The sequence below is a fragment of the Aotus nancymaae genome, unplaced genomic scaffold (genome assembly GCF_030222135.1).
Source record: "Aotus nancymaae isolate 86718 unplaced genomic scaffold, 86718_ANA_hifiasm-v0.15.2.pri h1tg000007l, whole genome shotgun sequence".
NCBI lineage: Eukaryota > Metazoa > Chordata > Mammalia > Primates > Aotidae > Aotus > Aotus nancymaae.
Genome location: NW_026988418.1, coordinates 1,923,247 through 1,936,162, shown reverse-complemented (window position 1 = coordinate 1,936,162; position 12,916 = coordinate 1,923,247). Strand labels below are relative to the sequence as shown.

General features: G+C 36.9%; 2 protein-coding genes across 2 annotated transcripts in view; one reads left to right on the top strand and one right to left on the bottom strand.

Annotated features, from left to right (window-relative positions):
• LOC135272311 (uncharacterized) overlaps positions 1-5,802 on the top strand; it is a 107,811-nt gene extending 102,009 nt beyond the window's left edge. The window contains exon 20 of the mRNA XM_064370763.1: positions 4,339-5,802. Within this exon, the coding sequence (XP_064226833.1) occupies positions 4,339-4,494 (156 nt within the window). The 3' untranslated portion in view covers positions 4,495-5,802. The remainder of the gene's footprint in view (positions 1-4,338) is intronic.
• The window catches only part of LOC135273279 (neuroblastoma breakpoint family member 11-like), a gene marked incomplete at its 3' end in the record, with an annotated part of 138,835 nt that overhangs the window by 111,773 nt on the left and 14,146 nt on the right, over positions 1-12,916 (bottom strand). The gene's annotated exons all lie outside the window — the stretch shown is intronic.

The window sequence follows — 12,916 nt, the reverse complement described above, 5'->3', positions numbered from 1 at the left end:
AAAATCCCTATATCTGGAGTATAGTAAATAATTGGAAAACATGATGCCAGAGAAATGTAGGAGCCAGATTGTAAGGTATTACAGACCATGATAAGAGGTTTGGCGATTGTTCTCATTGCAATGCACGGTCATTTGGAATGTTTTGAGCAGGGAGAAGGGTGTGATTAAAATGGTTAGTGATTATTTGGGCTATTGTGAAGAAGAGAATTATGGTGGGTAAAAGTGGACCAAATTACTTAGAAAGCTTTGGCAGTAGTCTAGATGAAAAATGATGGCGGCTTGGAATATGAGAAAACACAGTATAAGTGAATAATGATCAGATTCAACACATATTTTAGAGGCATAGCTGACTGAATTTGCTCATATCATCACCATCCACTGTCTAAACACCCCGAGGTGGACAAGCACACAAACAAGTGGCCCAGGATTGCCTATTGGTTTCAAGGCATGGAATGGCCAGATTTTTAAAGTAAACACTCTACTTGAACCTAAAGTGCTTTCAGATGACTGCAAGGTAAGGAAATGGCACTTTTAGAATTGTTGAATATAACTAATTTAAAATTGATATAACCATAAATTAGAATAATTAGAGTAAGTCTTTAATTACAAACTGCAGATACAGAAGGGTAGTAAGTTTTAATGTGCCTGACTTGTAACTGCATTTTTCAGAATGAATCATTTGTTTATATCATACCTTGTCAACTTGCATCATACCAATTGGTCTTAGATTTTTACATGCAAAACAGGTGTTAATACATAAATTTAATTTTTATTCTCTATATGAAATAATTATACCTGGATGGATGGATGGACAGATAGATGGCAGATAGATAGATAGATAGATAGATAGATAGATAGATAGATGATAAATAGTCAATGCATTTGGATAAATATTTTCATGTTTTCACTGCTATAACTCTACATCTCATTATTGCATAAAAGGCAAGTTATAGAGGCAGGTAAGTTTTATTTCATTCTGTCAATCCCTATACCTGTTACCAAATATGGGTATAATTACATATTGGCTCACCCCACCAGTCAGAATTTGAACTGTAGCCTATTTTTTTGCATTAAAATTAAATAATGAAGCCAGGCATCATGGCTTATGCCTGTAATCCCAGCACTTTGGGAGGCCAAGGCAGTCAGATCACTTGAGGTCAAGAATTCAAGACCAGCCTGGCCAACATGGTGAAACCCCATCTCTACTAAAAATACAAAAATTAGCTGGGCATGTTTGGTGGTGGGTACTCGTGATCCCAGCTACTTAGGAGACTGAGGCGGGAGAATCGCTTGAACCCAGGAGACGGAGGTTGCAGTGAGCCAAGATTGCACCACTGCATTCCAGCCTGGGTGACAGAGTGAGACTATGTCTCAAAATAAATAAACAAATAAATAATGGGGCGGGCGGGCACTATGGGGCATGCCTCTAATCCCAGTACTTAGGGAGGCTGAGGTGGGTGGTTCACTTGAGGCTAAAAGTATGAGACCAGCCTGGTCAACATGGAGAAACTCTGTCTCTACTAAAAATACAAAAATTAGCCAGGCATGGTAGCACACGCCTATAATCCCAGCTACTTGGGAGGCTGAGGCACAAGGATCGCTTGAAACCGGAGGCAGAGGCTGCAGTGAGCTGAGATTGTGCCACTGCACTCCATTCTGGGCAACAGAGCAAAACTCTGTCTCAAAAAATAATAATAATAATTAAATAATGGATATTATGAAAAATCTGTAATTTTAAAACACTATTTCTTAGAGCAGGTGTTGACAAACTACGTTCAACAGACCAAGTCTGGCCTTCCACCTGTTTTTGTGAATAAATTTTTATTGGAACACAGCCACCCTTAATTCATTTACTTATTGTCTGTGGCTGTTATGACACTGCAGTGGCAGAGTTGAGTAGATGTCACAGAGACTGCAGGGCCCACAAAACCTAAAATATTTACTCTCTGGCTTTTTAGAGAAGAGTTTGTTGACCCCTGTTTTAAAGAACAGAGTTGTCCATTTTATGTATCTATCGTTAATTATTTTAAGTAGCTTCATTTCCTGTCCTTGTGCACTGTCGAGCCCATGATTTAGCATCTCTTAACATTTCCAAGGTACTCTACTTTTTCATAACATTTTATTTCCAGAAAAATAGTGCTTGAAAAATCATAGGCAAATAGAAGTATATAGCTCTCATTATCTATATTCGAAGAGATCAGTATCATCAACACATTTATTTAACTTGTACTCTCTGGCCCAGAAACATTCAGTGACTCACTAGCACTTCTGAGATACAGTCCAAACTTAGCAACTCCATTCAGTGCTCCCAACAACCAGGCCCCAACCTGCCTTTTTAGCTCAGCCTTTCACTGGTTGTCTGTTGTAAACTATAACCAAACTCATCTGTCACAATAATTATAGTGATAATAATATCAACAGTGCCTACTACTATTTACTAGGGATTTTATTATATGTTAAGTGAACATGCATTACATAGATTATTTTATTTATAATAACATATTCTTTGTAAAGAATATATTATTGGTCCTATTTTATAGGTATGAAAGTAAAGGCCCAGAGAACTTGCTCAAAGTTACTTTGAGCAAAGTAATGCAACCAATTAGAGTAATTAAAGTAAAAATTTCGTTTTTAAATTGTTTTAAATAAAAGTTAAATTTAAAAATTAAATAAAATTAACGTAGCTAATTAGATAATCATAGTCATGAAGCTAATTAGAGGAGGAACAAGAAATCGGTCCCAGGCATACCGAACTTCAAACCCCAGGCCTCAGTGTTCTGCTAGTGACTTTTGATTGAAACTTTATTTAATCCTTACAAGGCTGTGAGGTAGGTTTGCATTATTCCCATTGTATATGTAGGGAAAGTGACAGTACCAGAATTTCTATCAAAATCTGTCCCAGGTCAAATCCATTAATTTAAACACCATGCTAAACTAATTTTCACAGCCAATTTCTACTTGCCCATTTGTTTTTTAGTTTTTTGTGGTTGTTGTTGTGTGTGTATATTTGTTTTTTAGTTTTTTGTGGTGGTGGTTTTATGTGTATATACATGTGCCTGTTTAACTTATGCCATTCATTTTCTCTGGAATGACCTTCTATACCTCACAATCAAGTGGAAATTTTAGGCATACTTTAAAGCCCATCTATATTCCAAATGTTTTCATTAAGCTTTTCCTGAGTACTCTAGTTAGAAATGAGGAATTTAGTACTCACTATTTACATTTTTTATATTGTACTTTCCATAGATGGTCTTTTTGTTGTTGTTAATTGTTTATGTTTTTACTCTCTTCAACTAGATTTCTAAGCCACTAGAATTCAGAAACCAGAACTAATTTCGTCATCTTTGTATTTCACAAGCAGTGTAAGAACACTGAGGATTATGCCTTAGTCAGCTATGCTACATATACTTAGTATTCAATAAATATTGCTTAAAAGACTTGAATGAATCTAACAGTGCCTTTCACACAGAATTTTAGGTCTTGTTATCGTACCGAGTTTATGACTTTAGGCAAGTAACTTATTTTCAAAGAGCTTCAACTGCCTTAGCTTTAAAATAAGGTGTGTAGCTTAAATAATCTCTGAAGTTCCTTCAAAATTTAAAATTTATATCATGACAATTCTGTGAATAAGTGAATTAGCTCCTAAATAACAGCTTCACAAAACTCATCAATTATGTTTCTCTATTGTGTCTGGTTGAATCTTAATGACAGGATATTTTATGATATATTTTTGTTCCATAGAATTTATTAGAAACAAAAGAGCATATAGTAATAAGAGAAACAGAAAGCCATGGAAGGAAGAGAAGAAAGAGGGAAACTGTATAAATAGAGAGCTACAGAATGGGGGAGAAAAAGAAATCTAAAAGATGATTGCACATAATTATGATTTTAACCATATCTGACTGATTCTGTTTATTTTCTACCTAAAATACAGAGGTTCAAATAGGTTGTTGTCTTTTATTAAAGAAAAATATCCATCCTGAGGAATCAGTCCCAAATAAAGGAAGACAGAACAGATGGTTATTACTCATACTAGGAATATTGCAGCCTTTTAATTCATAGCTGGTTCAATGATTCACAGACAACTGAAGCAGAAGCCTGGCCTTAGCCTCTGGAAGTGAAAAATTAGAACACACAATGCCATTCTCGAGACAGGAATAAGCCCAGGTTGTCAGTTAAATAATAGTAATTTTACCATTTATTGAGCATTGTTCTAGGTACTTTCTATTTATTATTTCTAATCCTTAAAACAAGTTCGCATTATCTATGAAGGGCATTGTCTACTGAAAGTGACTGCTAAGGAAATACATATGAAAGCATTTTGTTCTTATTTTGCAGATTCAAGACGGCAGCTGGCATAAGGCAACATTTCTTTTTAACACCCAGGAACCTAATCAACTTCCAGTGATTGAAGTACAAAAATTTTCTCATCTCAAAACTGAACGAAAGTATTACATTGAAAGCAGTTCTGTATGCTTTCTGCAAAGTCTCTGAATTACTTCTGAATTCATGCTGTTGGTCAGGTAATTCCTGCAGAGAGAGAAATATAGACAGAAAGATGCTGTCATTATGAAATGCATGTAATAAAGCATTGGCTAAATCTTAAAGAATCTCAGGAAGAACAGACTTCCTCCTAAGAAGGAGAAAAGGCATTTTTAAAGGACTATGATTGATAAAGTATTTAATTCTTTTAAAAATTATATTGATCCCAGCTTTCTTAGAGAATTCCCTAGAACTAAAAATTTTTAAATATGGAATTCTTCAGGGTATCTTATATTTTTGACTGAGCGCATAGTACCCATTAGACAGCTGGAGATGCAGAGCACTATGGAGCAATACTGGCTAATGCTTCCAAACGTGCACTGCTTCTGTCTAAAAATTACAAGCCACAGTCTAATATGTCTTATTTTCCAAAACACTAAGCTGTATTCAGGTCCCCAGTGGGCATATACATCTTAGCCGGTGATACCCTACCTCTTACGCGTTGCCTCTTTGTGTTGCTTGGTGCTCTCTCTAAAACAAGGTGCTTATGGCTTTCATAGACTATTTTATTTCCTTTTTCATCTTTGTCATTCTTTAAAAGTATATGTACTGGTTACATCAAGATATGTTTTGGTTGTTAGTACTTATTTTAATTTGTTTGGTCACACACTTAATAACAAGTAAAACTATTTATGTGAAGTTCTTGTTTTATTTTAAAATTCTCTTTGTGTATATGGAATCAAAGCCAGCACATTGTAACCTGTGCTTATACACAAAAGAATTGGGAGATTTTTTGTTTTTGTTTTATTTTTTAAATTGTTGTAAAAATTATTATAGGCCAGCTACATTTAGTAGTAGGTTTGGGGTAGAGATTGGGGGTTGTGCTATACTGTTTTTAAAATTCATGATCATCTGGAATGATGCTTTGTGTATATATATTTTGTAAAGTTTTAATTCAGCAAATTTTTTTAAATTGCTGCTGTTTTAAATTATAAAAACTTTATATTTCTGCTTTTTAGAAATTTTATGTTTTTATAGTATTCATTGATTTCTTTCACTGTACTTAAATTTAGTGTTAGTACTTAAAAAAATTAATTTACCAGTCTTTAAAGCAACATCCAGAAAAAAAAGTATTTTCCCATTTAAAATAGGCTCAGCCAGTTCAATGTTTCCTTGTTATCAGAGAAATATTAGTTCAGTACTGAAAGAAAAATATTATACCTCTCGGTATCTAGAAAAGCTCGTTCATCCATTATAAATATATCTGTAGCCACAGCAAACCACACTTACCTATCTATAATAAAAATGTGCTTTAAATCATTTTGAGTGGTATTTGTTTTTCCTCTTTTGTTACAATATGCTTTTACTCTATGTGATAGCCCCTCTGGCATAGCCTTTCTATGCTATGTATATTTATATTGTTAAGAAATATCTTTTATACACCTGCAAAAGGATTATAGGACCTATTTCCATGACAAAAATAAACTTTCACACATATGATCAAATGATTTTCAACAAGAGTGCCAATGCCATTCAATGGAGAAAGGACAGTTATTTCAACGAATGTTTCTGGGAAAACTGGATAACCACATGCAAAAGAATGATGTTGAACCCTTACCTTATATTACATACAAAAAGTGATTCAAAATGGGAGCAAATATCTAAACAAAAGAGCTAAAGCTATAAAACTCTTAGAAGAACACACAGGAGAAAATCCTTCATGACATTGGATTTGGCAATCATTTCTTGGAATGATACCAAAACATAGCAAGAGAAAAAAAAAATTGAGATCTCTCAGTATTAAAAATTATCCATGCATCAAAGACCACTATCAAGAAAATGAAGAAGGAGCCCAAGGAATATGATAAAATATTTGCAAATCATATATCTGATAAGGAATTAATATCCAGAATATATAAAGAACTCCAGTGACTCAACAACAGAAGAACTAGCAACCCAATTTAAAGAATGGGCAAAGGACTTAAATAAACATCTCTCCAAAGATATTGAAATGGCCAATGAATAAAAAGATGCTGGCTGGGCACAGTGGTTCATGCCTGTAATCCCAACATTTTGGGAGGCTGAGGTGGGAAGATTGCTTGAGTCCAGGAGTTCAAGACCAACCTGGGAAACATAGTGAGATACAATCTCTACAAAAAAAATTTCTAAAAATTAGCTAGGTATGGTGGCACACACGTGTAGTCCTAACTATTTAGGAAACTGAGGCAGGAGGATCACCTGAGCCCAGGAAGTTGAAGTTGTGATGAGCCACAATCACGCCACTGCATTCTAGCCTGGGTGACAGAGTGAGACACTGTCTCCAAAAACAAAAAAAAAAAGAAGAAAAGAAAACAGAAGATGCCCCAAATCAATAGTCATTGGGGAAATGCAAATCAAAACAAACCACCAGGAGGTACAAATTCTGTGGTATAAGGCAAAAATATGTTGATCTTTATCCCTGTTTCCTGGCACAGGGGTCCTGAGACTCCTGGAATTTTCTAAGTGAGACGAGTGTCTTCTGTTATTTATAATGCGCCCTTTTCAATCACACCTGATGTTAATAAGGTTTTCTAGAGTGGGACCCCTTAAGAGCCTCAGGATGGAACTGGTCCCCAGAAAGACCAAGTCATGAGAGGGTTGAGACTTTCAGTCCCACCTACCGACCCCAGGGAAGAGGGGAGGGCAGGCCCTGGAGATGGAGCGCTGTAAAAACTGTTCAACAGTGAGATTTAGAAAGCTTTCGGTTTGGTGAACTCATTAACTTGCTGGGAAGATGATATGCCCAGTAGGGAATGGAAGCTCTGCTCTATACTCCCCATACTTTGCCCTGTGCATCTCTTCCAGTGCACTGTTCCTAAGTTATAATAAGCTAGTAAACATAAGTAAAGTGTTTCCCTGAGTTCTGTAAGCCATTCTAGCAAACTATTGAACATGAGGAGGGACATGATGGAAACCTACCATTTGAAGTTGGTTGGTTAGAATTACGGATGGCCTGGGACTTGCAATTGGCATCTGAAGTGGGAACTGAACCCATTAATCTATGGAACCTGATGCTAATTTCAGGCAGTGTCAGAATTAACTTAAATTGTTGGACATCCAAACTGGTGTCTGAAGAATCTGAGAATTGGTTGTTAGTGTTGGAAAACACCCCAGAACTTTACACCCATTAGGATGGCTATTTTAAAACTAAAAGGAAAATAACAAGTGTTCTCAAAGATGTGGAAATTGAAAGCCTTGTGCATAACTTGTGAGAATGTAAAATGGTACAACCGTTGCACAAAATAGTTTGGTGGTTACTTAAAAAAGGGGTATGTGTGTGTATATATATATCTGTGTGTGTGTGTGTGTGTGTGTGTATGTATATAGCTTTATATACATATAAAGCTAAATGTAGAATTACCATATCATCCAGCACTTCTACATCTAGGTATATACCCAAAAGAATTGAAAGCAGGGATTCAAATAAATATTTGTATATCAATGTTTGTTGGAAGCATTATTACAATAGCCAAAAGGGATGAACAACCCAAATGTTAATAAAAAATGAATAGGTAAACAAAATGTGGTATATACATACAACAGAATGTTATTCAGCCTTCAAAAGGAATGAAATTCTGTTTTATGTTACAACATGGATGAACCTTGAAAATATTATGATAAGTGAAATAAACCAGACACAAAAGGACAAAGAGTGTATGATTCCACTTATATGAGGTACCAAGAATAGACAAATTCATACAGACAGAAAGTATAATAGAGGTTACCAGAGGCCAGAGGAGGTGGGAATGAGGTGGGAACTGGCCCTTATTTTTTTTTTGAGACACAGTCTCGCTCTATCACCCAGGCTGGAATGCAGTGGCAAGATCTCAGCTCACTGCAACCTCTGCCTCCGGGGTTCAAGCGATTCTCCTGCCTCAGCTGTGACTACAGGTGTGCACCGTGATGCCGGCTAATTTTTGTATTTTTAGTAGAGATGGGGTTTCACCATGTTGGCCAGGCTGGTCTCGAACTCCTGACCTCAAGTGATCCATCCGCCTGGGCCTCCCAAAGTACTGAGATTACAGACATGAGCCACCATGCCTGGCAAACTATCCATTTTTTAATGAGTACAGAGTTTCTGTTTGGAATGACAGTATTTTGGAGATGGATAGTGATGATGGCTGCATAACAATGTTAATGTACTTACTGCTACTGAATAATACACTTTAAAATAATTAAAACAGTCAATTTTATGTTATACATATTTGACTGCAATTTTTAAAAATAGGGCCTTGGCAAAGATGTCTGTTTTTTCATTTGAAAAAGATAAAAATGTTTTTAAAAAGGAGCACAAAATTTGAGTGTAAATTAAAGAAACCATATCCCATCATCTAGTTTCAGTCTACATGCTATACATCCTGTTCCCCAAAAAATAATAACTTAGTTTGGACTTAAATGATTTTTCTAGAGATCATTGAAGAAACATGTAGAGGAAGAAATGCCTTGCTTTATGTTTTAAGTGTGTTCCTGAAATATCAAATTTTAAGCAAATTTCAATCAACGTAATCATAGGCAGTATAGTAAAGTGTGCTCTGAGGATTGATTCACTGTGTGATTGGGGGTGTATCATTGTAGATTCATTGTTTCAGTTTCTTCGCTGTAAAATAAGGATAATACAGATACTTATCTCATTTGGTTGTTGAGTGGATTCAAAAATGGAGAAATGCTTAAAACAGTGTCTGTCACAAAGTAATCACCATAAACATTAGTGGCTGCTATTTATTGCCATCATCATCATCATCATCATTGTTAAAGATTTAATAGGGCTATGATCATTATTACCAAAGAAGTTTGTGCTAAATCCCTTACTAAAATTATTCATCTGTTTTAAAGCCATGCTATCCCCATAATTTGTTTTATAAATATAGATTTTTATATATTATAAAAATTATTAAATATGAAGACTTTCTAAAAATGAAATGCAGCAGAGGATATATATCATTAAGAAAGGTGGTTTGCTTTTCTCCCCATTTTAATGTATTAATATTGAAATTACAGTGGTTATTACAAAGTAAATATCATGGATGTTTTCTGTAATATGAAACCATAGCAAAAGGACTTAGAGGCAGAAGACATGAATTAAGTTTCAACTCTCCCACTTACTGGTTTGCTGTACTTGGATAAACCACTAAATCTCTGTTATTATCTTATTGGAATAGATAGAGAGACGGTAGGTATATAGAGTTTTTGTGTGTGTGTTTTTGGGTTTTTTTGTCTATATTGAGAAGTTTTTCTGGTCTGCTTGTCCTATCAACTAAATGAGAGAAGTGTGTTAAAATCTCCAACCGTGACTGTGGGTTTGCCTGTTTCTCCTTTTGTTTCTCATTTTTCTTGCTTATACATGTAATTAGTTGCATTCAAATTCACAGTTGATATATCCTATAGTCGTTCTGGCCAATGTTTAACACCCAGCTTACTAAGAGGGAAGAAAGAGACAATCCCTAATTTGTTAGTATTTGCCCATTTCCATGGTGTAAATACTTGTACCATGGCTGATTTCAAGCTACAAATATGATATTACTTAACATGGAGATAGGAAGAGACAACACATTGGGTTTAACAAGCTAATCCAAGTTGACTTTAGCCCACCATTGGTATGTCATCCTGTTAGAGTGATTACTCTATCATTATGAAATATCCCTTTTATCTATAGGACTGCTTATTACCTTAATGTCTACTTTTTCTGTTGTTAGTATATTTATACCAGCTTTCTTTTCGTTAGTGTCTGCATGGCATATCTTTGTCCATCCTTTCATTTTTAACCTTTCTGCATCCTTTTCTTTATTGTGTTTCTTATAAGCAGCATGTTGTCGTATCTTTATTTTTAATCCACGTTGGCAACTTTAGACTTAGAGTATTTGGTCTGTTTACATTTAATGTAATTACTGTTACATTTGCATTTAAACCTGTTACTATTATTTTATATTTATCTCATCTCTAATTTGTTTCCTTTTTCCTCCTTTCTTGCCCTCCTTTTGATTGGTAAAATATTTTTATTCTGTGTTTCCTCTTTTAGCTACTAGGCATACATTATTCTTATTCTTTTAGTGGCTACCCTAGAGACAACAGAGGCTACCTTCATATCCTTATCATACTTTTCAATTTAAATGAAGGTTCAGCCTTAAAAGTGTAAGAAAAACAAAGTTGTCATTCATTAACTTGAAAAAATGAATAAATAAATAAATAAATAAATAAAATTAATTCTGGACGAAAGTTAAAATTTGAGCAGGGAATATTTATTTATTTATTTTTTTTACAAAGAATGCCAGCAAAAACAAGTGTATAGTAAAATTAATTGATGATAAAATGCTCAGAGGAAGATTGTTAAAATACAGGATATTCAAGCTGTTTCAACCCACTTTCAAATTATAAATAAGGTGTCTTCATAAAAAGGTGAAGAGACATTTTCAGATGGAGATTGTTAAAATACAGGCTATTCAAGCTGTTTCAACCCACTTTCAAATTATAAATAAGGTGTCTTCATAAAAAGGTGAAGAGACATTTTGAAAGAGAGATTGTTAAAATACAGGATATTCAAGCTGTTTCAACCCACTTTCAAATTATAAATAAGGTGTCTTCATAAAAAGGTGAAGAGACATTTTGGGTTCTGCATTCTGGAGTCATCTGAAAATGTTCTCATGATTAACTTCAGCCTAAACATTTTGCAAGAAACACTGCAGAGTCATGCTGTGAGCTTCCTGCCTCAGGAAGTGATTATTGTGATACTCGGACGTTCCCTTGGTTAAGGAGGGGGTCTATTGTCTTTAAAAGGGACGGAGCTGATAGAGCCCCTCCTTAACCAAGGGAACATGGGGAGGATGAAGACACTGGCCCTTGGTTAAGGAGGGGGTCTACTGTCTTTGAAAGGGACGGAGCTGATAGAGCCCCTCCTTAACCAAGGGAACATGGGGAGGATGAAGGCACTGGCCCTTGGTTAAGGAGGGGGTCTACTGTCTTTGAAAGGGACGGAGCTGATAGAGCCCCTCCTTAACCAAGGGAACATGGGGAGGATGAAGACACTGGCCCTTGGTTAAGGAGGGGGTCTATTGTCTGTAAAAGGGATGGAGCTGATAGAGCCCCTCCTTAACCAAGGGAACATGGGGAGGATGAAGACACTGGCCCTTGGTTAAGGAGGGGGTCTACTGTCTTTAAAAGGGACGGAGCTGATAGAGCCCCTCCTTAACCAAGGGAACATGGGGAGGATGAAGACACTGGCCCTTGGTTAAGGAGGGGGTCTACTGTCTTTGAAAGGGACGGAGCTGATAGAGCCCCTCCTTAACCAAGGGAACATGGGGAGGATGAAGACACTGGCCCTTGGTTAAGGAGGGGGTCTACTGTCTTTGAAAGGGACGGAGCTGATAGAGCCCCTCCTTAACCAAGGGAACATGGGGAGGATGAAGACACTGGCCCTTGGTTAAGGAGGGGGTCTACTGTCTTTGAAAGGGACGGAGCTGATAGAGCCCCTCCTTAACCAAGGGAACATGGGGAGGATGAAGACACTGGCCCTTGGTTAAGGAGGGGGTCTACTGTCTTTGAAAGGGACGGAGCTGATAGAGCCCCTCCTTAACCAAGGGAACATGGGGAGGATGAAGACACTGGCCCTTGGTTAAGGAGGAGGTCTACTGTCTTTGAAAGGGACGGAGCTGATAGAGCCCCTCCTTAACCAAGGGAACATCCTAGTATCACAATAATGGAGATGATGAAGACACTGGCCCTTCTCTGCCTGCAGATGGGCTGAGGCAGGAAGCTCACAGCATGACTGCAGTGTTCCAAGAAAATGTCTCTTCACCTTTTTGTTGTGTTCTTCATGGTGACGTGGGCTGCTTGAAGGAGACAGGTGAGTTGTGCTGTTCAATGTTCTACATTCTGCAATTGCCCGAGGATTACCTCCTGTGAAATTCAGGCTAAGCATTTTCAGCAAGAACGTGCCGTTGTTCATAGTCTACCCTGGTAGAATCTTCTCTGCCTGCAGATGGGCTGAGGCAGGAAGCTCACAGCATGACTGCAGTGTTCCAACAAAATGTCTCTTCACCTTTTTGTTGTGTTCCTCGTGGTGACGTGGGCTGTTTGAAGGAGACAGGTGAGTTGTGCTGTTCAATGTTCTACATTCTGCAATTGCCTGAGGATTACCTCCTGTGAAATTCAGGCTAAACATTTTCAGCAAGAACGTGCCGTTGTTCATACTCTACCCTGGTAGAGTCCCGGGTGACATGCTGTCTCCTGCCAGTGGCTCCACACTTCTGTTCTCTACAGGATGGGAATTGAGAGGAGCAGGGCTAAATCCTGTCAATCGTGTGCGTCCATCTGAGGATTGGTCTCCCTAGGTGTTGATCACAATTGGACTAGGATGGACTGTGGCTTCTCAAAGGAGCCTAGTGGGTTGAAATCATCAAGA